Genomic DNA, 24,418 nt, shown 5'->3' with positions numbered 1-24,418 from the left:
GTTCTCTATCCCCACTCACAAGTGTCTCCTTCCTAGGGACTCTGATAGATTCTGTAAAAATGAAGATTTACCTGACAGAATCCAGGTTATCAAAGCTTCTAAAATCTTGCCGTGTTCTTCATTCTATTCCGCGCCCTTCGGTGGCTCAGTGTATGGAAGTAATCGGCTTGATGGTAGCGGCGATGGACATAGTGCCATTTGCACGACTACATCTCAGACCGCTGCAACTATGCATGCTCAGTCAGTGGAATGGGGATTACACAGATTTGTCCCCTCTGCTAAATCTGGATCAAGAGACCAGAGATTCTCTTCTCTGGTGGCTATCTCGGGTCCATCTGTCCAAAGGTATGACATTTCGCAGGCCAGATTGGACAATTGTAACAACAGATGCCAGCCTTCTAGGTTGGGGTGCAGTCTGGAATTCCTTGAAGGCTCAGGGATCGTGGACTCAGGAGGAGAAACTCCTCCCAATAAATATTCTGGAGTTAAGAGCCATATTCAATGCTCTTCTAGCTTGGCCTCAGTTAGCAACCCTGAGGTTCATCAGATTTCAGTCGGACAACATCACGACTGTGGCTTACATCAACCATCAAGGGGGAACCAGAAGTTCCCTAGCGATGTTAGAAGTCTCCCAAGATAATTCGCTGGGCAGAGACTCACTCTTGCCACCTATCAGCAATAAATATCCCAGGTGTAGAGAACTGGGAGGCGGATTTTCTAAGTTGTCAGACTTTTCATCCGGGGGAGTGGGAACTCCATCCGGAGGTGTTTGCTCAATTGGTTCATCGTTGGGGCAAACCAGAACTGGATCTCATGGCGTCTCGCCAGAACGCCAAGCTTCCTTGTTACGGATCCAGGTCCAGGGACCTAGAAGCAGCACTAATAGATGCTCTAGCAGCGCCTTGGTTCTTCAACCTGGCTTATGTGTTTCCACCGTTTCCTCTGCTCCCTCGACTTATTGCCAAAATCAAACAGGAGAGAGCATCGGTGATCTTGATAGCGTCTGCGTGGCCACGCAGGACCTGGTATGCAGACCTAGTGGACATGTCATCCTTTCCACCATGGACCCTGCCTCTGAGACAAGACCTTCTACTACAAGGTCCTTTCAATCATCCGAATCTAATTTCTCTGAGACTGACTGCATGGAGATTGAACGCTTGATTTTATCAAAGCGTGGCTTCTCCGAGTCAGTCATTGATACCCTTATACAGGCACGAAAGCCTGTCACCAGGAAAATCTACCATAAGATATGGCGTAAATACCTTTATTGGTGTGAATCCAAGAATTACTCATGGAGTAAAGTTAGGATTCCTAGGATATTGTCCTTTCTCCAAGAGGGTTTGGAAAAAGGATTATCAGCTAGTTCTTTAAAGGGACAGATTTCTGCTCTGTCTATTCTTTTGCACAAGCGCCTGGCAGAAGTTTCTGACGTTCAAGCTTTTTGTCAGGCTTTAGTTAGAATTAAGCCTGTGTTTAATCCTGTTGCTCCCCCATGGAGCTTAAACTTGGTTCTTAAAGTTCTTCAAGGGGTTCCGTTTGAACCCCTTCATTCCATTGATATCAAACTTTTATCTTGGAAAGTTCTGTTTTTGATGGCTATTTCCTCGGAGAGTCTCTGAGTTATCTGCCTTACAATGTGATTCTCCTTATCTGATTTTCCATTCAGATAAAGTAGTTCTGCGTACAAAACCTGGGTTTTTACCTAAGGTAGTTTCTAACAAGAATATCAATCAAGAGATTGTTGTTCCATCATTGTGTCCTAATCCTTCTTCAAAGAAGGAACACCTTTTACATAATCTGGACGTGGTCCGTGCTTTAAAGTTTTACTTACAAGCTACTAAAGATTTTCGCCAAACATCTACTCTGTTTGTTGTTTACTCTGGACAGAGGAGAGGTCAAAAAGCTTCGGCAACCTCTCTTTCTTTTTGGCTTCGGAGCGTAATACGCTTAGCCTATGAGACTGCTGGACAGCAGCCCCCTGAAAGGATTACAGCTCATTCTACTAGAGCTGTGGCTTCCACCTGGGCCTTTAAAAATGAGGCTTCTGTTGAACAGATTTGCAAGGCGGAGACTTGGTCTTCGCTTCATACCTTTTCAAAATTTTACAAATTTTATACTTTTGCTTCTTCAGAGGCTATTTTTGGGAGAAAGGTTCTACAGGTAGTGGTTCCATCCATTTAAGCCTGCCTTGTCCCTCCCTTCATCCGTGTACTTTAGCTTTGGTATTGGTATCCCACAAGTAATGGATGATCCGTGGACTGGATACACCTTACAAGAGAAAACATAATTTATGCTTACCTGATAAATTTATTTCTCTTGTGGTGTATCCAGTCCACGGCCCGCCCTGTCTTTTTAAGGCAGGTCTAAATTTAAATTTAAACTACAGTCACCACTGCACCCTATGGTTTCTCCTTTCTCGGCTTGTTTCAGTTGAATGACTGGATATGGCAGTTAGGGGAGGAGCTATATAGCAGCTCTGCTGTGGGTGATCCTCTTGCAACTTCCTGTTGGGAAGGAGAATATCCCACAAGTAATGGATGATCTGTGGACTGGATACACCACAAGAGAAATAAATTTATCAGGTAAGCATAAATTATGTTTTTTCGCTTCTATACTTTTGGGTCTGATATATATTGTAATAGCAATAGTCTGGTGCTGGCTAAATAGTGGTCTATCTTCTCTGCATATAATCATTTTAATGCTTCACCACTATCGTGCACTATGAAAAGTGTATCCATGTTGGTAAATGTGTGTGTGTGTATATATATATATATATATATATATATATATATATAATTATTTCCCCCCCCCCCCTGGTGTCATGTGGTCTCAGGTGTGAATGGGGAGCAGGTGTGTTAAATTTGGTGTTATCGCTCTCTCATACTAGTTACTGGAAGTTCAACATGGCAAAGAACTCTCTGAGGATCTGAAAAAAAGAATTGTTGCTCTACATAAAGATGGCTTAGGATATAAGAAGATTGCCAAGTCCCTGAAACTGAGCTCCAACGTGGTGGGTAAGACCATACAGTGTTTTTACAGGACAGGCCTCAGAACAGGCCTCGCCATGGTCGACAAAAGAAGTTGAGTGTACGTGCTCGGCGTCATATCCAGAGGTTGTCTTTGGGAAATAGATGTATGAGTGCTGCCAGCATTGCTGCAGAGGTTGAAGGGGTGGGGGTCAGCCTGTCGGTGCTCAGACCATACGTCGCATCAAATTGGTCTGCATGGATGTCGTCCCTGAAGGAAGCCTCTTCTAAAAATGATGCACAAGAAAGCCCGCAAACGGTTTACATGGATTACTGGAACCATGACCTGTGGTCCGATGAGATCAAGATAAACTTATTTTGTTAAGATGGTGTCAACTGTGTGTAGTGGCAACTAGGTGAGGAGTATGAAGACAAGTGTGTCTTGCCTACAGTCAAGCATGATGGTGAGTGTGTCATGGTCTGGGCCTGCATGAGTGCTGCCGGCACTGGGGAGCTACAGTTCATTGAGGGAACCATGAATACCAACATGTACTGTGACATACTGAAACAGAGCATGATCCCCTCCCTTCGGATACTGGGCCGCAAGGCAGTATTCAAACATAATGACCCCAAACACAACTCCAAGACGACCACTGCCTTGGTAAAGAAGCTGAGGGTAAAGGTGATGGACTGGTCAAGCATGTCTCCAGACCTAAACCCTATTGAGCATCTGTTGGGCATTCTCAAGCGGAAGTTGTGGGAGTGCAAGGTCTCTAACATCCACCAGCTCTGTGATGTCATCATGGAGAAGTGGAAGAGGACTCCAGTGGCAACCTGTGAAGCTCTGGTGAACTCCATGCCCAAGAGAGTTAAGGCAGTGCTGTAAAGTAATGGTGGCCACACAAAATATTGACACTTTGGGCCCAATTTGGACATTTCCTCTTAAGGGTGTACTCACTTTTGTTGCCAACGATTTAGACACGGCTGTGTGAGTTATTTTGAGGGGACAGCAAATTTACACTGTTATACAGGCTGTACACTCACTACTTTACATTGTAGCAAAGTGTCATTCCTTCAGTGTTGTCACATGAAAAGATATAATAAAATATTTACAAAAATGTGAGGGGTGTATTGACTTTTGTGAGATACTGTGTGTGTATATGTATGTATATGTGTATGTGTGTGTATGTATGTATGTGTGTATATATATATATATATATATATATATATATATATATATATATATATATATATATATATATAAATATAGCATTGGAGCCCTTTGCAGTTATTATGCTAGGTGAAGAACATTGGAATGTGAAATATTCATATTTTCATGTCTGGTTAGCACACATGAGAATATCGAAACAGATTTGCGCGGGAGTGGGATGTTTTCCCCCCTATTTTTTTGCTCCATTTCTATGGGGAATATGTTATCATGTGCTCTATATTATAATATTTGGCTTTTCTCCAACATAGGTGTGTCCGGTCCACGGCGTCATCCTTACTTGTGGGATATTCTCTTCCCCAACAGGAAATGGCAAAGAGCCCAGCAAAGCTGGTCACATGATCCCTCCTAGGCTCCGCCTTCCCCAGTCATTCTCTTTGCCGTTGTACAGGCAACATCTCCACGGAGATGGCTTAGAGTTTTTTGGTGTTTAACTGTAGTTTTTATTATTCAATCAAGAGTTTGTTATTTTAAAATAGTGCTGGTATGTACTATTTACTCTGAAACAGAAAAGAGATGAAGATTTCTGTTTGTAAGAGGAAAATGATTTTAGCAACCTTTACTAAAATCGATGGCTGTTTCCACACAGGACTGTTGAGAGGAATTAACTTCAGTTGGGGGAAACAGGGAGCAGACTTTTGCTGCTTGAGGTATGACACATTTCTAACAAGACGATGTAATGCTGGAAGCTGTCATTTTCCCTATGGGATCCGGTAAGCCATTTTTATTACATAAAGAGAAAAAAGGGCTTCACAAGGGCTTTTAAGACTGTAGACATTTTCTGGGCTAAAACGATTTATATATAAGCATATTTTATACTCCATAGCCTTGAGGAATTATTTTAATCTTGGGAACTATGTAAAATAACCGGCAGGCACTGTATTGGACACCTTATTCTCTAGGGGCTTTCCCTAATCATAGGCAGAGTCTCATTTTCGCGCCTCTATTGCGCACTTGTTTTTGGGAAGCATGACATGCAGATGCATGTGTGAGGAGCTCTGATACATAGAAAAGACTTTCTGAAGGCGTCATTTGGTATCGTATTCCCCTTTGGGCTTGGTTGGGTCTCAGCAAAGCAGATACCAGGGACTGTAAAGGGGTTAAATATAAAAACGGCTCCGGTTCCGTTATTTTAAGGGTTAAAGCTTCCAAATTTGGTGTGCAATACTTTTAAGGCTTTAAGACACTGTGGTGAAATTTTGGTGAATTTTGAACAATTCCTTCATACTTTTTCACATATGCAGTAATAAAGTGTGTTCAGTTTAAAATTTAAAGTGACAGTAACGGTTTTATTTTAAAACGTTTTTTGTACTTTGTTATCAAGTTTATGCCTGTTTAACATGTCTGAACTACCAGATAGACTGTGTTCTGTATGTGGGGAAGCCAAGGTTCCTTCTCATTTAAATAGATGTGATTTATGTGACACAAAATTTAGAGAAAATGATGCCCAAGATGATTCCTCAAGTGAGGGGAGTAAGCATGGTACTGCATCATCCCCTCCTTCGTCTACACCAGTCTTGCCCACACAGGAGGCCCCTAGTACATCTAGTGCGCCAATACTCCTTACTATGCAACAATTAACGGCTGTAATGGATAATTCTATCAAAAACATTTTAGCCAAAATGCCCACTTATCAGCGAAAGCGCGACTGCTCTGTTTTAGAAAATACTGAAGAGCATGAGGACGCTGATGATATTGGTTCTGAAGTGCCCCTACACCAGTCTGAGGGGGCCAGGGAGGTTTTGTCTGAGGGAGAAATTTCTGATTCAGGGAAAATTTCTCAACAAGCTGAACCTGATGTGATTACATTTAAATTTAAATTGGAACATCTCCGCGCTCTGCTTAAGGAGGTGTTATCTACTCTGGATGATTGTGAGAATTTGGTCATTCCAGAGAAATTATGTAAAATGGACAAGTTCCTAGAGGTCCCGGGGCCCCCCGAAGCTTTTCCTATACCCAAACGGGTGGCGGACATTGTAAATAAAGAATGGGAAAGGCCCGGTATACCTTTCGTCCCTCCCCCCATATTTAAGAAATTGTTTCCTATGGTTGACCCCAGAAAGGACTTATGGCAGACAGTCCCCAAGGTCGAGGGGGCGGTTTCTACTCTAAACAAACGCACCACTATACCCATAGAAGATAGTTGTGCTTTCAAAGATCCTATGGATAAAAAATTAGAGGGTTTGCTTAAAAAGATGTTTGTTCAGCAAGGTTACCTTCTACAACCAATTTCATGCATTGTTCCTGTCACTACAGCAGCGTGTTTCTGGTTCGATGAACTAGAAAAGGCGCTCAATAATAATTCTTCTTCTTATGAGGAGATTATGGACAGAATTCATGCTCTCAAATTGGCTAATTCTTTCACCCTAGACGCCACTTTGCAATTGGCTAGGTTAGCGGCGAAAAATTCTGGTTTTGCTATTGTGGCGCGCAGAGCGCTTTGGCTAAAATCTTGGTCAGCGGATGCGTCTTCCAAGAACAAATTGCTTAACATTCCTTTCAAGGGGAAAACGCTGTTTGGCCCTGACTTGAAAGAGATTATTTCCGATATCACTGGGGGCAAGGGCCACGCCCTTCCTCAGGATAGGTCTTTCAAGGCCAAAAATAAACCTAATTTTCGTCCCTTTCGCAGAAACGGACCAGCCACAAGTGCTACGTCCTCTAAGCAAGAGGGTAATACTTCTCAAGCCAAGCCAGCCTGGAGGCCAATGCAAGGCTGGAACAAAGGTAAGCAGGCCAAGAAACCTGCCACTGCTACCAAGACAGCATGAGATGTTGGCCCCCGATCCGGGACCGGATCTGGTGGGGGGCAGACTCTCTCTCTTCGCTCAGGCTTGGGCAAGAGATGTTCTGGATCCTTGGGCGCTAGAAATAGTCTCCCAAGGTTATCTTCTGGAATTCAAGGGGCTTCCCCCAAGGGGGAGGTTCCACAGGTCTCAATTGTCTTCAGACCACATAAAAAGACAGGCATTCTTACATTGTGTAGAAGACCTGTTAAAAATGGGAGTGATTCATCCTGTTCCATTAGGAGAACTAGGGATGGGGTTCTACTCCAATCTGTTCGTAGTTCCCAAAAAAGAGGGAACATTCAGACCAATCTTAGATCTCAAGATCCTAAACAAGTTTCTCAAGGTTCCATCGTTCAAAATGGAAACCATTCGAACAATTCTTCCTTCCATCCAGGAAGGCCAATTCATGACCACGGTGGATTTAAAGGATGCGTATCTACATATTCCTATCCACAAGGAACATCATCGGTTCCTAAGGTTCGCATTTCTGGACAAGCATTACCAGTTTGTGGCACTCCCGTTCGGATTAGCCACTGCTCCAAGAATTTTCACAAAGGTACTAGGGTCCCTTCTAGCGGTGCTAAGACCAAGGGGCATTGCAGTAGTACCTTACTTGGACGACATACTGATTCAAGCGTCGTCCCTTCCACAAGCAAAGGCTCACACGGACATTGTCCTGGCCTTTCTCAGATCTCACGGGTGGAAAGTGAACGTAGAAAAAAGTTCTCTATCTCCGTCAACAAGGGTTCCCTTCTTGGGAACAATAATAGACTCCTTAGAAATGAGGATTTTTCTGACAGAGGCCAGAAAATCAAAACTTCTAAACTCTTGTCAAATACTTCATTCTGTTCCTCTTCCTTCCATAGCGCAGTGCATGGAAGTAATAGGTTTGATGGTAGCGGCAATGGACATAGTTCCTTTTGCGCGAATTCATCTAAGACCATTACAACTGTGCATGCTCAGTCAGTGGAATGGGGACTATACAGACTTGTCTCCGACGATACAAGTAGATCAGAGGACCAGAGATTCACTCAGTTGGTGGCTGTCCCTGGACAACCTATCACAGGGGATGAGCTTCCGCAGACCAGAGTGGGTCATTGTCACGACCGACGCCAGTCTGGTGGGCTGGGGCCCGGTCTGGGGACCCCTGAAAGCGCAGGGTCTTTGGTCTCGGGAAGAATCTATTCTCCCGATAAATATTCTGGAACTGAGAGCGATATTCAATGCTCTCAAGGCTTGGCCTCAGCTAGCAAAGACCAAGTTCATACGGTTTCAATCAGACAACATGACGACTGTTGCGTACATCAACCATCAGGGGGGAACAAGGAGTTCCCTGGCGATGGAAGAAGTGACCAAAATCATTCAATGGGCGGAGACTCACTCCTGCCACTTGTCTGCAATCCACATTCCAGGAGTGGAAAACTGGGAAGCGGATTTTCTGAGTCGTCAGACATTTCATCCGGGGGAGTGGGAACTCCATCCGGAAATCTTTGCCCAAATCACTCAATTGTGGGGCTTTCCAGACATGGATCTGATGGCCTCTCGTCAGAACTTCAAGGTTCCTTGCTACGGGTCCAGATCCAGGGATCCCAAGGCGACTCTAGTAGATGCACTAGTAGCACCTTGGACCTTCAAACTAGCTTATGTATTCCCGCCGTTTCCTCTCATCCCCAGGCTGGTAGCCAGGATCAATCAGGAGAGGGCATCGGTGATCTTGATAGCTCCTGCGTGGCCACGCAGGACTTGGTATGCAGACCTGGTGAATATGTCATCGGCTCCACCATGGAAGCTACCTTTGAGACGAGACCTTCTTGTTCAAGGTCCGTTCGAACATCCGAATCTGGTCTCACTCCAACTGACTGCTTGGAGATTGAACGCTTGATCTTATCAAAGCGAGGGTTCTCAGATTCTGTCATTGATACTCTTGTTCAGGCCAGAAAGCCTGTAACTAGAAAAATCTACCACAAAATATGGAAAAAATATATCTGTTGGTGTGAATCTAAAGGATTCCCTTGGGACAAGATAAAAATTCCTAAGATTCTATCCTTTCTTCAAGAAGGTTTGGAGAAAGGATTATCTGCAAGTTCTTTGAAAGGACAGATTTCTGCCTTGTCTGTGTTACTTCACAAAAAGCTGGCAGCTGTGCCAGATGTTCAAGCCTTTGTTCAGGCTCTGGTTAGAATCAAGCCTGTTTACAAACCTTTGACTCCTCCTTGGAGTCTCAATTTAGTTCTTTCAGTTCTTCAGGGGGTTCCGTTTGAACCCTTACATTCCGTTGATATTAAGTTATTATCTTAGAAAGTTTTGTTTTTGGTTGCAATTTCTTCTGCTAGAAGAGTTTCAGAATTATCTGCTCTGCAGTGTTCTCCTCCTTATCTGGTGTTCCATGCAGATAAGGTGGTTCTGCGTACTAAACCTGGTTTTCTTCCGAAAGTTGTTTCTAACAAAAACATTAACCAGGAGATAGTCGTGCCTTCTTTGTGTCCGAATCCACTTTCAAAGAAGGAACGTTTGTTGCACAATTTGGATGTAGTTCGTGCTCTAAAATTCTATTTAGATGCTACAAAGGATTTTAGACAAACATCTTCCTTGTTTGTTGTTTATTCTGGTAAAAGGAGAGGTCAAAAAGCAACTTCTACCTCTCTCTCTTTTTGGATTAAAAGCATCATCAGATTGGCTTACGAGACTGCCGGATGGCAGCCTCCTGAAAGAATCACAGCTCATTCCACTAGGGCTGTGGCTTCCACATGGGCCTTCAAGAACGAGGCTTCTGTTGATCAGATATGTAAGGCAGCGACTTGGTCTTCACTGCACACTTTTACTAAATTTTACAAATTTGATACTTTTGCTTCTTCTGAGGCTATTTTTGGGAGAAAGGTTTTGCAAGCCGTGGTGCCTTCCATCTAGGTGACCTGATTTGCTCCCTCCCTTCATCCGTGTCCTAAAGCTTTGGTATTGGTTCCCACAAGTAAGGATGACGCCGTGGACCGGACACACCTATGTTGGAGAAAACAGAATTTATGTTTACCTGATAAATTACTTTCTCCAACGGTGTGTCCGGTCCACGGCCCGCCCTGGTTTTTTAATCAGGTCTGATAATTTATTTTCTTTAACTACAGTCACCACGGTATCATATGATTTCTCCTATGCAAATATTCCTCCTTTACGTCGGTCGAATGACTGGGGAAGGCGGAGCCTAGGAGGGATCATGTGACCAGCTTTGCTGGGCTCTTTGCCATTTCCTGTTGGGGAAGAGAATATCCCACAAGTAAGGATGACGCCGTGGACCGGACACACCGTTGGAGAAAGTAATTTATCAGGTAAACATAAATTCTGTTTTTGCACGTGCCAGGTTTACGCAAGAACAATAACCTTTTTTTTTTTTTTAACTTTCAACTCATAATATGAGCGTAACCCGATGCAAGTAAAAAGTTTACTATTAGCACTCTAGCAAAAGTTCGAAATAGCATTCCAATCTTAATCTAGCCCTAAGTGTTTTAGTGTTCTGGCCTTTTAAATATTTGTATCATTTTGAACATAAAGTGCAAGGTGGCACAAAAAAAGTATAAAAACCAACATTTTGTCTCTAAACTGGGAACTATAAGGTTCACAAAACAGTTTAAAAAATAACTTCCTTATAACTATTGCTAAAACCGCACTATACATTTTTTTGTTTTGTTTTTTTGTTGGGTGATTTTGTGTTTGCATTTTTTTGTACTTCTGGTATGTAAAGTCATCTTCTAAAAGTGCATGGTTTGCTTTAAAAAGAAGTACTGAAAAAGGGTAGGATTCACGAAAATGCTGTATACCAATAAAAGTGTTTATTATGAAATTAAAGAATTATTATCAGTGTACAAGGGTGGACATGAACATCACAGCTACATGCAGTGTCATGAAACCATGCAGCAGATTCACAGGTGCTAATGTCGTTGACCTCTCTAAGATGTTGCCCAAATTCCCCCCCCCCCAAGCATTTCTAATAATTAAAGTACAGTTTAGTAGGCGTGACTAATGGAATGCCAATTATTTTATTTTGTAGCAAGCGTGTTAGCAGAGAATGAGTTTCTCGTAACAAGAAAAGCTACTCACACTAGTGCCTTTCATTGGAATGCGGCACCCCCCTCTTACTAGATAAGAACACTATCAGAGACCATAACAGCAGATTGAAATACAAGCGTAACATTTTTTTAAAGGCATTTCTATTACGTTTATGGGCTAGATTACAAGTGGAGCACTAAATTATCGCAAGCCCGAAAAAAGGACAAATTTCCTTGTTTGCAGGTGCCCGATAATTAACCAGCCATTACACATGCCTAGTTATTGCTACTGCAAACTCATGGTAGCAATTAGCACTCAGAAAATTGACTAGATATTAGATCTCTGGTTAATTTTCTAAAAGTGCCCCAAATGCCCTAAAAATATAGGGTATTTTTATAGTTTTTTTATTTAAAAAAATGTAGCATTTTTTTTTTATTATAATAAGAAAACAACTGCACTAGGCAGTTTTGGGCCTTTTTCTCAGTTGGGGGTGTTCCTTGTAAATATATGTGTGTGTGTGTTTATATGTGTATATACATATATTAACACATAAATATATATGTATATAAGAACAAAAAACAATATATAAACTTGCTTAAATCACAATATTAGAAATAATAAAATACAAAAAACAAATGTGATGGTTCACAAAAAAGGATAAAAGTCCCAGGTTATCACAGTGGTAATGCTCAGCAGGTGAACCTCAGGGGAAAAAACAAGAAGAAACACATATAGTGAAGTTCTGTGGTTAAGTGAAATTTACAGCAGAACCTAGAAAAGGTACTCACATTGTCTAGAGCTTCAAAATCAAGCTCTAGATATATAGGCACAGGAAGCTCCTAATAGGAGGCAAGGCAATGAAGGATTTTCCAGCTCCAAAGGATGAATCAGAAGTGCAAGAAAAAAGCCAAGCTGTGATTGGTGAAACGTACGTTGGAGTAGTGACAGTCACTAGATGTGTTTTTTCCCTAAAGCTCACCTGCTGAGCATTACCACTGTGATAACCTGGGACTTTTATCCTGCTTTTGTGCACCATCACATTTGTTTTTGTATATAAGCATATACATATATTTCAAAATGCTCTAATTGCTGCGTGACTTAGATTCTGTGCCGTCTCTGACGGCATCAGAACGAAGCTCCCATTGGAGCCTATGGAAGCGTGCTCTTGTGAGCGATATTTAGCGCTCCGCTTGTAATATAGCCCTATATGTGTATATATGTACTGTATATGTTTGCATACTGTATATGTGTACTCTTATAAGCAAAGTTGTAATATAAACTGCTAATACATTAATTATTTGATTAATTCTTTTGTTGATTTAATCATGAAACGTTTCCAATCCCTTTCACCCAAAGAAAAACAGAAATTCATATTTAAATGTTATGTCTGCAAAAGTCCAATAACTGTTTCAAGGCAGATTTAAGAAATGGCTAATCAGTGTGAAATATTTTCCTTATTTAGTGTTATGTTATAAACCAAAATTGAGATGCAGTGTGTAAGAGTGTTTACCTCTGAAATCTATATTTCTACACACACACACATATATATATATATATATATATATATATATATATATATATAATTTTTTTTTAAGTAAAGCAAAGCTGTTTTTGTTTTACAGGCCACTGACTTTATTAGTGAGAGAAATTCTGTCTGGTTCCGTCTTTCTACCATCAATGGACTTTCTTGCTGATCCAGTAAGTCTACTAGCATTTTTTCTGTTATTTGCATTTATGTGTAAACTTCAAATGTGAACAGTAGAACATATTGGCTTACCCAAGTACCATTCACCAACAAACTAGCTCTTTAAGCAAGATTGCCAGTAACCATATTTTTTTTTAAACTTTGTCCTCTGGATAGGAAAGGCAATCCAATCCTCCTTCAATTTACTCAGTCTATTCCTTATTTTTGTTTTCTTTTCTTTTCCTTTTTTTTTTTTAAAATCACATTCTAACATTTTTGGAGATATGGGGAGGGGGGTTGGAGGTGGTAGTCGGCTTACTTCCTTTCTTGCCTTCTTAAGTCTGATATACTTTATCAGCACTGCATTTGGATAGATCATTGCCATAATTTTGTTTGTCAAAAGGCACAAGTATACTTAGGCTAGTGTTTTTGTCTCTTACACAACAAGGCTTCTGGCTGTAAAACCTGGAGACCATTCTTTGAATATGAAGATGATACTAATTAATCAGAAAACATTGTGATGGTGACATCCATATCAATTATCAAGGAGCAGGTCTGCAAAGTAAGAAGCAGGCATCCTCAGGTGGGATGAATGTCCGCTTAGGGTGATATCTACAATGTATTTACAATTCCCAGAAAGTCCACAGAAAATGCAAGGGAGTGATAGGTTTTTTTCTGAATTCTTTTTTTCTATCTATAAATAGAAATTATCCCAGCAAAGGAATACTGCAAGGTTTCTATAAGTGTTCCTCATGCTTCTGTGATGGACACAATGGTGATCCATTGGATTGTCATAAAAAATTATAAAAATACTTTTTTATAAATATGTACAAGATGTTTTAGCGTTTTTTTATATTTGATTAAAATCCTTCCAAGTCATATTTGATGCAAGTGGATATTTATCACTGAATAAAAGATTGATTTGATAGTGAATACATTCCATTTCCTTGAAGTGTTGTTGTGGTGCTTCACTATTGTGATTCTATAGGTTATTCTGCTTACAGTTGCAACTTCCCAGGCCAGTTATTGTGAAAGAAGTATCCATTTTTCTCTTCTCTGGCTGCTGCCACCTAAACAACTTTCCTAGTAAGAACCTCTCTAGAGTTACCAGCGGTGCAAAGAACATACAGAAAAAGAAACTTAACAGAAAAAGTAGTGTAATTTTTATTCAAACAACTGTGTTAGAAAAGAAAAAATAACTTCTCAGCTAAAGTTGTACGAAATAAAGACATTTTTCCTTGAATTTAATATTTTAGGGCCACGTGAAGGGGCAGTTTTTTTTCTCACAATTTTTACGCTATCCAAATCTCTTACAGATAAACTGTACTTTAAAGGGATATGAAAGTCAAAATTAAACTTGCAAGAATCAGAGCATGTCATTTTAAGGTAACAAAGCATGTAGAAGTATCCGTTCACAAAGCGGTACTTTATTGACAAATCCACTTAAGGTTAAAAACAGATCGGTAGAATCAATCAACACAGGGATCAGGGCCGGTGCTAGGATTTTTGGCCGCACAGGCGAGGATATACAGGTATACCTCACTTTACAGCGCTTTGCTAATACAGCACTTTGTGGAGCTGAAGTTCAACCTCCAATGATCTTGAAACATTGCTGTACTCATTGAGATTGCAAGAAAAGTGACTGGCACCATTTTTTTTTTTTTTTTCAAAAAAAGCTTTATTTATAGATTGTAAACATACATGTTATGCAATAAAAACAAGCAGAATACAATAGAACTGTCTCATCTCTAAATATCCAACCGTGTGACTCTGATTAGTATGAGGAAAACAGAAGCTATAAGAGTCCATCATTACTCTATAGAATAAGATTAATAGAACAAAATGTGTAAGTTAAGAAATGGTATATCAAGTCATTCAGTAGATGCAATTTCTGTTACAAAAACCGACCACAAGGATCAGGGGTTGGAAACACAGAGTCATAGGTATCAAAGAAACAATGTTCTGTTCTAAAAGTAGCAAAACACAGATTAAACATATTAGCAGTATTCAAACAATACCTTTCAGGTGCTTTGTTGTGCACCTGCGGGTTACAGCTAGTGACAAGTAGCACAACTATCAGTGCATATCTATTGAGTTAAAGATTAGTGACAGTAAATGAGCAGAAAGGAAAGGTGGGAGAAGGGGGGGAAAAAGGGGAAGGAGGAGGAGAAAAAAAAAAAAAAGGGGGGGGGGGGGAGGAAGGGGCCATGAAGGGGGCTGCATACCACGCCCCTGTTACCATTATTTACACAGAGAGGACCTATCTGATCAAAGGTCTCCAAAGCTCTTTCATGTATTCATGAATTTCAATTTTATCATCTCTCATGCAGCGATATCTCTCTAGAGATAAGTATCTGTCGACCCGGTCTACCCACTCCAAATGTTGTGGAGTGTGAACAGACTTCCAATTCTTGGGAATGAGGGCTTTGGCGCTGTTGAGCATTATATATAGGAGGTGCTTTTTGGGTTTTTCTACTAGCTTAGGAAGACCATGAAACAGCAGGAGGTTCGGGTTTCTGTTTAGTGTAATGTTTAGTTTGGTGTCTATTGTGTCGGCCACCGAGCACCAGAAAGGTTCTATGAGGGCACAGGTCCACCAGATATGGAGAAGTGTGCCAGTCTCGCCGCACCCCCTCCAGCATTTGCCATCAGACCTCCCATAGAAAGTTTTAAGTCTGGTGGGGGTGAGGTACCAACGGGACAAGAATTTATAGTTGGACTCTAGGACTCCAGCAGAAACAGACGCTTTGGTGTGGTTATGGAATATAGTTTGCCAGTCTGTCTCCGCGAGGTCCCCGCCCAGTTCTTTGTTCCATTGTTTTACAAACGATGGAACACTGCTCCCTCTGTGGGAAATCAGCATGTTGTAAGTAGTGGAAATTAGGTGTTTTGGGGGGTTTGGTAACAGACAGAGTGTCTCCAGTAATGTGGGCGGTCTTTTAATGTTATCTGCCCTCTCATATGTGTTCAGGTAATGTTGTAACTGCCTATGAAAGAACCAGGAGATGTGTAGCCCTGATTGGTGAATCTCTTCTAATGTCTTAAGCTTCTTATTTGAGATTAATCTACCGAACATAGTTTGGTCTATTTGAGCGGCATTGATGTTTGTTCGTTGTGCTTGTGTGAACACAATGTCGGGGTTATGTATGAATGGGGTCAGCGGAGAAGGAACAGTGGAGATGTGTGGGTGTTCTACAAGTGTCCTGTCCCAACGCTTGAAGAAATCGTCAAGGAATGGGTAGTGAGCAATTATATTAGGCCTGTTCCTACTAGAGATCCAGCCCAAGGTCCCCACATTCCGCGTTCCTAAGATGGAACGTCCAATCTGGACCCATACCTTATCGGGGGGGTTGGTGCACCACTCCACCTGATTCTGAAGATTGATAGCCTTCTTATAGGTGAGAAGATCCGGGATACCCAGACCACCTCTCTCCTTATTTAGGTATAGAGTGTGTCTGGCGATGCGAGGTTTCCCGCCTCCCCAGATATAGTCTTCTAGATGTCTCTGCAATTTTTGTAGAAATTTGGGCGGGAAGGGGATCGGCAAGGTCTGCAAAAAGTATAGGACTCGGGGGAGGATATTCATTTTTACTACACCTATCCTCCCCAACCAAGAAATCCTTTTGTTTTTCCACGCCGATAAGTCCTCAACAATTGACTTCAACAAAGGGGGGTAATTGGCATCAAATAAGCTACCTGGGTCTGGGGTCAAATTGACTCCCAGGTATTTAAGGGAATTGGTTTTAATTTTGAGTTTGCATATGTTTGCGAGATGGCACAGTTCTGTTTGGGGCAAGTTTATATTCAGTATTTCTGATTTTGAGTGGTTCAAGTGGAAATTGGACACCGCACCATATTCATGGAACTCTCTAAGAACCTCTGGAAGTGAGACTAAGGGGTCAGAGATAGAAAGCAAGACATCGTCCGCGTATAGCGAAACCTTGTGATCTTGATCTTTTATTCTAATTCCCTTAATGGTTTGGTTGTTACAGATTTTTTGCGCAAGGACTTCTATTGAAAGGGCAAACAACAGTGGTGATAAGGGGCAGCCCTGCCTGGTGCCATTCGTGATAGAAAAAGGGTCGGATAAAATATTATTAATTTTAACTTGGGCAGTGGGCTTAGAGTATAGGGCGAATATTTTTTGCATATAGGATTGGCCGAAATTCATTTTTGACAGGACAGCTTTAAGAAAATCCCAGCTGACCCTGTCAAAGGCCTTCTCGGCATCCGTCGAGACCAGTACCGAGGGGATGTTATTTTGTCGGGCATAGTTCACCAAAAGATTGGCCTTAATGGTATTATCCCTAGCCTCGCGGCCAGGTATGAATCCCACCTGATCTGGTGAGATCAGATGGGGGAGGTAGAGGTTCATTCTAGTGGCCAGAATTTTAGCGTAGATCTTTAAGTCCACATTAAGAAAGGATATTGGCCTGAAGTTTTCTGGGCGGTCAGTAGGTTTCCCAGGTTTCGGGATAGTGGCCACGTGTGCTAGTAGCATGGTGGGGGGGAATTCTTGTGTGGGACCTATGTTGTTGAATAAATTTGCTAGATGTGGCGAGAGAACATCCTTAAATAGTTTATAATATTTGGCTCCAAAGCCATCCGGGCCCGGGCTTTTACCTGCCTGTAAATTATCAATGGTTTTGACCACCTCTTCCACCGATATGGGGGCGTCTAGGCCGTCCCTATCCTGATCTGACAGTGTGGGGAGCGTGAGGGAGTCCAAGTATTTCATAATTAGGGTTTGAGAAGCACTACCCTCTGTCCCCTGTCGTGGGGCCTCAACATCTCGCAAGTTATATAGTTTCTGATAATATGCTTTAAGTATCGCCGCTATAGAAGGGCTGTCAGCGCATTTTTGGTTGTGGTGGTTTGTCATAGTATGTATGTGGTTTTTTAGTTGTCTCCTTCTCAGAGCCCGCGCCAGAAGTCTACCAGGTTTGTCTCCAAACTCAAAGTACTTCTGTTGTAATTGTAATGCTTTTTTCTGATAGTCTATTGAGTGAATGTCTTGTAACTCCTTCCTAGCTTGTTGTAGATCACTGTTAATAATCTTATCTGTAGGTGATTTTTTTGTGTTTTGTCTCTAAGTCCCTAATCTTGATGATTAGTGAAGTGTATTGGATTCTAAGCTGTTTGGAGTGCAGTGCTTTTTGCTTTATTAGCTCACCTCTCATTACACTTTTGTGAGCTTCCCATAAGATTTGGTCCGACACCTCCCCCGTGTCGTTAAGGCGAAAATATTCTAGAAGTTTCGTCTCCATTTGGGTTTTAAGTAGTTGATTATTCAATAGAAAATCATCAAATCTCCAGATAAAGGGTCTATCAGGGATAGAAGGCCAATTTATCTTGCACAGAACAGGTGAGTGGTCGGACCACGTCATGGGGAGTATTTGAGAGCTTGTGATCCCTGCTAGTGTAGACTGGTCTGTGAAAAAATAGTCGAGCCTGGTATACACGCTGTGTGGGTGGGAGAAGAAGGTAAAGTCACGTTTGGTAGGGTGTAATGTGCGCCACACGTCATGAACCGCAAGCTCCTCTAATCTGGAGTTGCACTGTCTGATTACTTTTTTAGGAGAGGTTAAAGTCACCGCCCAGTATCAACACCCCCTTGCGGAGGTCTAGTATCTTATTCGTGAGGGTAGACATAAACTTGTTTTGTCTCTGGTTCGGGAAGTAAGCGTTAACTAGGGTAGTCATCTTGTTGTGTAATAAGCCCACAGCGATCAGAAACCTACCGTCAGGGTCACGTTCTACATGGGAGGGGGAAAAAGGAGAAGTGTGTTTAAACAAAATTCCCACCCCATTCTTTTTTGTCGGTCCAGAAGCGAAAAGTGAAGTTGGGAATTTTGGATTTGGCCAAATTGGTTCTCTCCCCTTACGAAAGTGTGTTTCCTGTACAAAAACTAAGTCACAATGGTTTCTAATAGCGTCTCTGAGTAGGTGTGACCTTTTTTCAGGTTTATTTAGACCTTTAGTGTTTACGGTCATCAGTGTTAAGGTATGAGCTCTTTGTGGCTGCATTGTGGTGTGGGAGAGAGGGGAAAAAAAAAAAAGGGAGGGGGAGGGGAAAGCCGAGGGTGAGAGGGGTAAGAAGAGGTGGTAGGACAGAAAGAAAGAAGAGACAAAGAGAAAGAAAGAAAAGAAAAGTTTAGAGTGTGTTCCAGACACCAGAACCTATCGATAGGAGGCGTCTAGAAGGAGTAGAGAGTGAGTTGATGCACTCTGGGGTGCAATCTGATCTAACACAACTATCAGAAAGAGGGAGATGAAGCAAGTGTTAGAGAATGAGGGATAAGTATCCCTGTGCCTGCTAAAGTTATTCTCAGAAGAAGAAGGTTAAGTAGGAGGGATAAAGCACGGTTATGAGAAATTAAAGGAGAGAGAGTGAAATAACAAGTTTTACAAAATTATCAAACATAGTAACAAGAGAGTTTATATGCAAAGTTAGATTTCAACTTAGAACAAACAATTATAACATAATGTGTTGTAACATAATTAAACTGTTTGATGAGCGGGAGACCAATCATGAGAAGATCTGTAAGGCAAACTGGTCAGGTTTGCAACTAGTTAACCAGTATTAGTACAGCCAGAGTGATGCTATCAGCAGGGGTAATCTAGAGTGGCAAGTAGCACTGCAAGTAAATAAGAAAAGACAATGGGGTATATATGCATTAGGTTTCCTTGACCGGGCCCTCCACTAACACATTCTATTTGAATCAGCCAGCGACAGTAAGTCCCCATTACAGGTCCCCAACTCAAGGGGACGTTTATCAGCTCGGGTAAATATTGATGGTCAAGGAAGGCGAAACTTAGAGAGGAGCTTGGCCTAAAATGAATATCTTCCCAAGGGTCTTTTTTATAATTAAGTCGAGCCAGCAAGCCTGGAATGGGTAGTCGGGGTACAGGGAGTGATCTTCGTATAGATAGTTAAAACCAATAGAATATAAGGCCAGGCAGCTATTCTGAGAAGCAGGTAATCTGCCAGAGGGAGGCTTAGAGTCATGTCTTTGTGAAGGATTAAGGCTGAACTATATGATATGGTCAACTCACCATTTTGAACATACAACATATACATAGCGCATTGCCACTTAATGAGTTGGTGGAGATTAAGGGGGTTGCATGAAAAATTACATTTAGTGCAATTTAGAATTCTTTCTATTCTAAGTCTATGTATAATACAAGTAAGGTAGCACTCCACTACAAGTGCCGTAGTTGGGGAGACACAATTACACATAAATAAACAGATAAAGAGCAGTGTGTATGTTAACAGAAAACAAAAATGTGGCATAGTGTGTGCACAAGTAAACATGTCAAACAAATTCAAAGAGAGCAAGAAATTACAGGTACAATACTCATCTGAAATCAGCTCAATCAACGTTAGAAATGTTCAGAAGGCGGCACAAGGCCGGCTGGCAGGAGTGAGTTCATTTATCAGGATTTGAATCCTGTAGGTTGCGGGCACTTGGGTGAGGGAGATCTTCATCAGGAATGGGAATGTCCACGTCTAGAGTCCTGCAAAAGTCCTGTAGATCCGTTAGTGATCTATATATTGCTTGTTTCCCCTTATGTGTTGCAATGATACAAACAGGGAATCCCCATTTGTACTGAATTTTATTCCGCTGGAGAACACTTGTGATGAACCTGAGGTCCCTCCGTTTCTGCAGGGTGATGTAGCTCAGGTCAGAAAAGATCTGGATGGGTATACCCGCATGGGTGACATCTTTAATGGCACGGGCTCTTTGTGATATAATGTCCTTATCTTTGTAATTCAAAAATTTGATGATGATATCCCTTGGGGGGGCTTTAGGAGAGGGTTTTGGGCGCAAGGCCCGGTGTGCTCTTTCAAGCGGGATATCAGGGGAGCTCGGCGTTCCTTTAATGGTGCGGAACAGATCTTGCAGGTAACCCTCTATAGCTGCGTTAGTTACCGACTCTGGGACTCCCCTGATACGTAGGTTGTTCCGTCTCCCCCTATTATCCAGGTCTTCTACTCTGGACAGTAAAAATTGTAGGTCTCCTTCTTGATCAAGGGCCCTCTGCGTGTTAGAATTAACTTGGGCCTGTAAGGTGTCCTGTTTTTTTTCCAAGCTATTGACTTGCTGGCTAATCTGTTGGAAGTCTCTTTTTAGATCGCTAAATAAAGATCTCATTTCTGTTAGGACATTTTTAATGTCAGCCTTTGACGAAATGACATTTAAATCATCCCTAGTTAGGGGTTCTTGAGGTTGCATGTCATGTAGAAAGTCTGGCGTGGGTTGTGGCAAAGGGTCCGGTGGCGCTGTTTCAGCAATTAGTTGGTCAGTGCTTGTGGAGGGCAGCTTTAAAAAGCTAGTCATACTGGTGCTTTTAAGACCTTTATCCCCTTTAGTGTTTTTCCTGTTAGCCATAACTATTTTCCTATAGGAGATGCAAAGAGGAACAAGTGGCTGAGTGCTAAACAGATATGCTCCTAGTGACTACTGCAGATTGATGTATACTGTGTTTGCTAAGCACTAATCGTTACCTCTGCAGGTCAGATTTAATCTTCTGGATAAATCCCAGGGGGGTCTGAGTTAGAATGAGAAGCTTTTTTGAGTTAGTAATTCAAGTTATCCCTGTGCGCAAGAGACAGGTTTGCGTTGTGTCACCCCTCTGCTGTTCAGTGCAGCGCTTTAATGTGTTTATGGAGTTGTAAGCCCAGGCCAAGGGGAAGGCGCCGTTAGGAGTGCCCCACGTGGGGGAGAATGGTTACCTGAATTAATCTTCTCGGGCCCCAAGCCACACAGAGACAGCGGTGCTCCAAACCTCCTTGTGACCGCTCCGGTCGCCGGTCGATGTAACACCCGGCTTGACGCGGTGAGAAAAAGAAAGCCCCTGCAGTTTTTCCGTTCAGCTGCGGTAAGGCGAGCCTATGGCGGCCGTCAGCGGTCGGGTTATTAGTTTGTGCTGCCAAATGCAGGCGATGCCTGTGTGCTGTCCCTGCAGCCGACAGACCGGGAGGAGAGTCCCCTCACTGTGTAGGTAGTTGTAAGTATCCAAGGCTGCAGGGCACTCCACAGGGTCGTCTAGGCCGCGATCTTCCGGAGCTTGCCAGCTACGTTAAAAGTCCTTTATCTGCAAGGAATATTGTGCAGGTGTCAGTTGTGCATTCTCTCTCCAGTTTTTAGCAAGAATTGAGCAAATCCCTACATATTATGCTGTGTATAGCAGGCACAGGGCATAGGAGCTAATTTTTAAGCAGCCATGTCTCAACGTGGCCAGGCTCCGCCCCCCGGCACCATTTTTTTATGTGCAGTTCACTCTGTTTACAGCATTACAGTGCGATCTGTGTCTCAGTGTTATAGCCTGGCAAATTTTACTACCGTCATTGTCACTATTTTACAGGTACAGTTTTTATTGAATACTGTGCTGTGCTAGTGTTAAACTAAACGTAGCCCTATTGCACCCCTAATATATGTTAGTGCAAACATGTTTTCAAGTCTTTAAAAACACTGGCAAGTGAAAAGAAATCTAAAACCACATTGTTTCACTTTATGGCGGTTTTTCAATTTACAGCGGGGCTCCGGTCCCTAACCCGCTGTATGAGTGAGGTATACCTGTATTTCTTTCATGTAATTGGCAAGAGTCCATGAGCTAGTGATGTATGGGATATACAATCCTACCAGGAAGGGCAAAGTTTCCCAAACCTCAAAATGCCTATAAATACACCCCTCACCACATCCACAAATCAGTTTTACAAACTTTGCCTCCTTTGGAGGTGGTGAAGTAAGTTTGTGCTTGGATTTTCTTCGGTGATATGTGCTTCTCAGCATTTTGAAGCCCGATTCCTCGCAGAGTACAGTGAATGTCAGAGGGACGTGAAGGGAGTATCGCCTATTGAATTCTATGGTTTTCCTTGCGGGAAATCTTTTCAAAGTTTCTCTGTTATCGGTCGTAGAAATTAATCTCCTACCTCCCTTTTCAGATCGACGATATACTCTCTTATTCCATTACCTCTACTGATACTGTTTCAGTACTGGTTTGGCTATCTGCTATATGTGGATGGGTGTCTTTCGGTTACTTAAGACACTCTCAGCTATGGTTTGGCACTTTATGTATTAATATAATGTTTTAAATATATGTATTGTACTTATATTTGCCATGAGTCAGGTTCATGTATTTTTCCTTTTGCAGACTATCAGTTTTAAATTGGGAAACATATTTAGGAAGTAATTTTTTTCTTACCTGGGCTATAGTCTTTCTTCAAATTGACTGCTTTTTAATAAATTTTTGCGGGCAAAATTAGGCTTGCAAGGTTGCAAAATGCTTATATTTATAATCTAAAGCTTCTAATCGTTTTTGTTCTTTTCGACAGAATAAGGAACAGAAAGCCAATCCTTCTCCCAAATAATCTGGTTCCAATTGGAAACCTTCAAGTTGGAATAAATCCAAGCCTTTAAAAGAAACCAAAACCAGCCCCAAAGTCCACATGAAGGTGCAGCCCTCATTCCAGTTCAGCTGGTGGGGGGCAGACATTTGGGCAGATTCTGTTCAAAATCAATGGATTCAGAGTATTGTCTCTCAAGGGTATCAAATAGGTTTGAGAGTAAGACCTCCTGTGAGAATATTTTTTTCTCTCACGCATCCAGCAAATCCGGTGAAGGCTCAGGCTGAAGTGTGTTTCAGATCTAGAGCTTTCAGGGGTAATCATACCAGTTCCGTTTAAGGAACAGGGTCTGGGGTTTTATTCAAATCTATTCATTGTCCCAAAAAAAGAAAATTAATTCAGGCCAGTTCTGGATCTGAAAATTTTGAATCATTTTGTAAGAGTGCAAACTTTCAAAATGGTGACTATAAGGACTTTTCTGCCTTTTGTTTAGCAAGGTCATTCATCATGTGTCCACAATAGACTTACAGGATGCATATCTTCACCTTCCGATTCATCCAGACCACTATCGCTTTCTGAGATTCTCTTTTCTATACAAGCATTACCAATTTGTTGCTCTTCTATTTCGCCTAGCGTCGGCTACAATAATTTTTTCAAAGGTTCTCGGTGCCCTACTCTCTCTAATCAGAGAGCAGGGTATTGCGGTGTTTACTTATTTGGACGATATCTTGGTACTAGCTCAGTCTTTACATTCTGCCGAATCTCACATGAATCAACTAGTGTTGTTTCTTCAAAGACATGGTTGGAAGATCGATTTACCAAAAAGTTCCTTGATTCCTCATACAAGGGTCACTTGTCTCTAACAGACAAGAGACAAATAAAATTGGTTTCAGCTTGTCGAAACCTTCAGTCTCAATCATTCCCTTCAGTGGCTATGTGCATGGAAGTTTTAGGTCTCATTACTACAGCATCAGACGCAATCCCCTTTGCTCGTTTTCATATGAGACCATTCAGCTTTGTATGCTGAATAAATGGTGCAGGGATTATACAAGTATATCACAATTGATATCCTTAAATCCCAATGTTCGACTCTCTTGGTGGTTAGATCACCATCGTATAGTTCAAGGGACCTCTTTTGTTCGTCTAACCTGGACTGTAATCACAACAGATGCAAGTCTTTCAGGTTGGGGAGCTTTCTGGGGATCTCTGACAGCACAAGGGTTTTGGAAATCTCAAGAGGCGAGGTTACCAATCAATATTTTAGAACTCTGTTCTATTTTCAGGGCTCTTCAGGTTTGACCTCTGTTGAAGAGAGAACCATTCATTTGTTTTCAGACAGACAATATCACAACTGTGGCATAT

General features: G+C 41.9%; 1 protein-coding gene across 2 annotated transcripts in view; it reads left to right on the top strand.

Annotated features, from left to right (window-relative positions):
- Nucleotides 1-24,418, top strand: part of SNX14 (sorting nexin 14) — a 517,711-nt gene that overhangs the window by 104,891 nt on the left and 388,402 nt on the right. For both annotated transcript variants that reach the window (XM_053710493.1, XM_053710492.1), the window contains exon 9: nt 12,644-12,719. In XM_053710493.1, coding sequence (XP_053566468.1) covers nt 12,644-12,719 — 76 coding nt within the window. The remainder of the gene's footprint in view (nt 1-12,643; nt 12,720-24,418) is intronic.

This window comes from Bombina bombina, chromosome 4, assembly GCF_027579735.1.
Source record: "Bombina bombina isolate aBomBom1 chromosome 4, aBomBom1.pri, whole genome shotgun sequence".
Lineage (NCBI taxonomy): Eukaryota > Metazoa > Chordata > Amphibia > Anura > Bombinatoridae > Bombina > Bombina bombina.
Note: the sequence above shows the minus strand (reverse complement) of the source record. Positions and strands in the feature narration are given on the sequence as shown.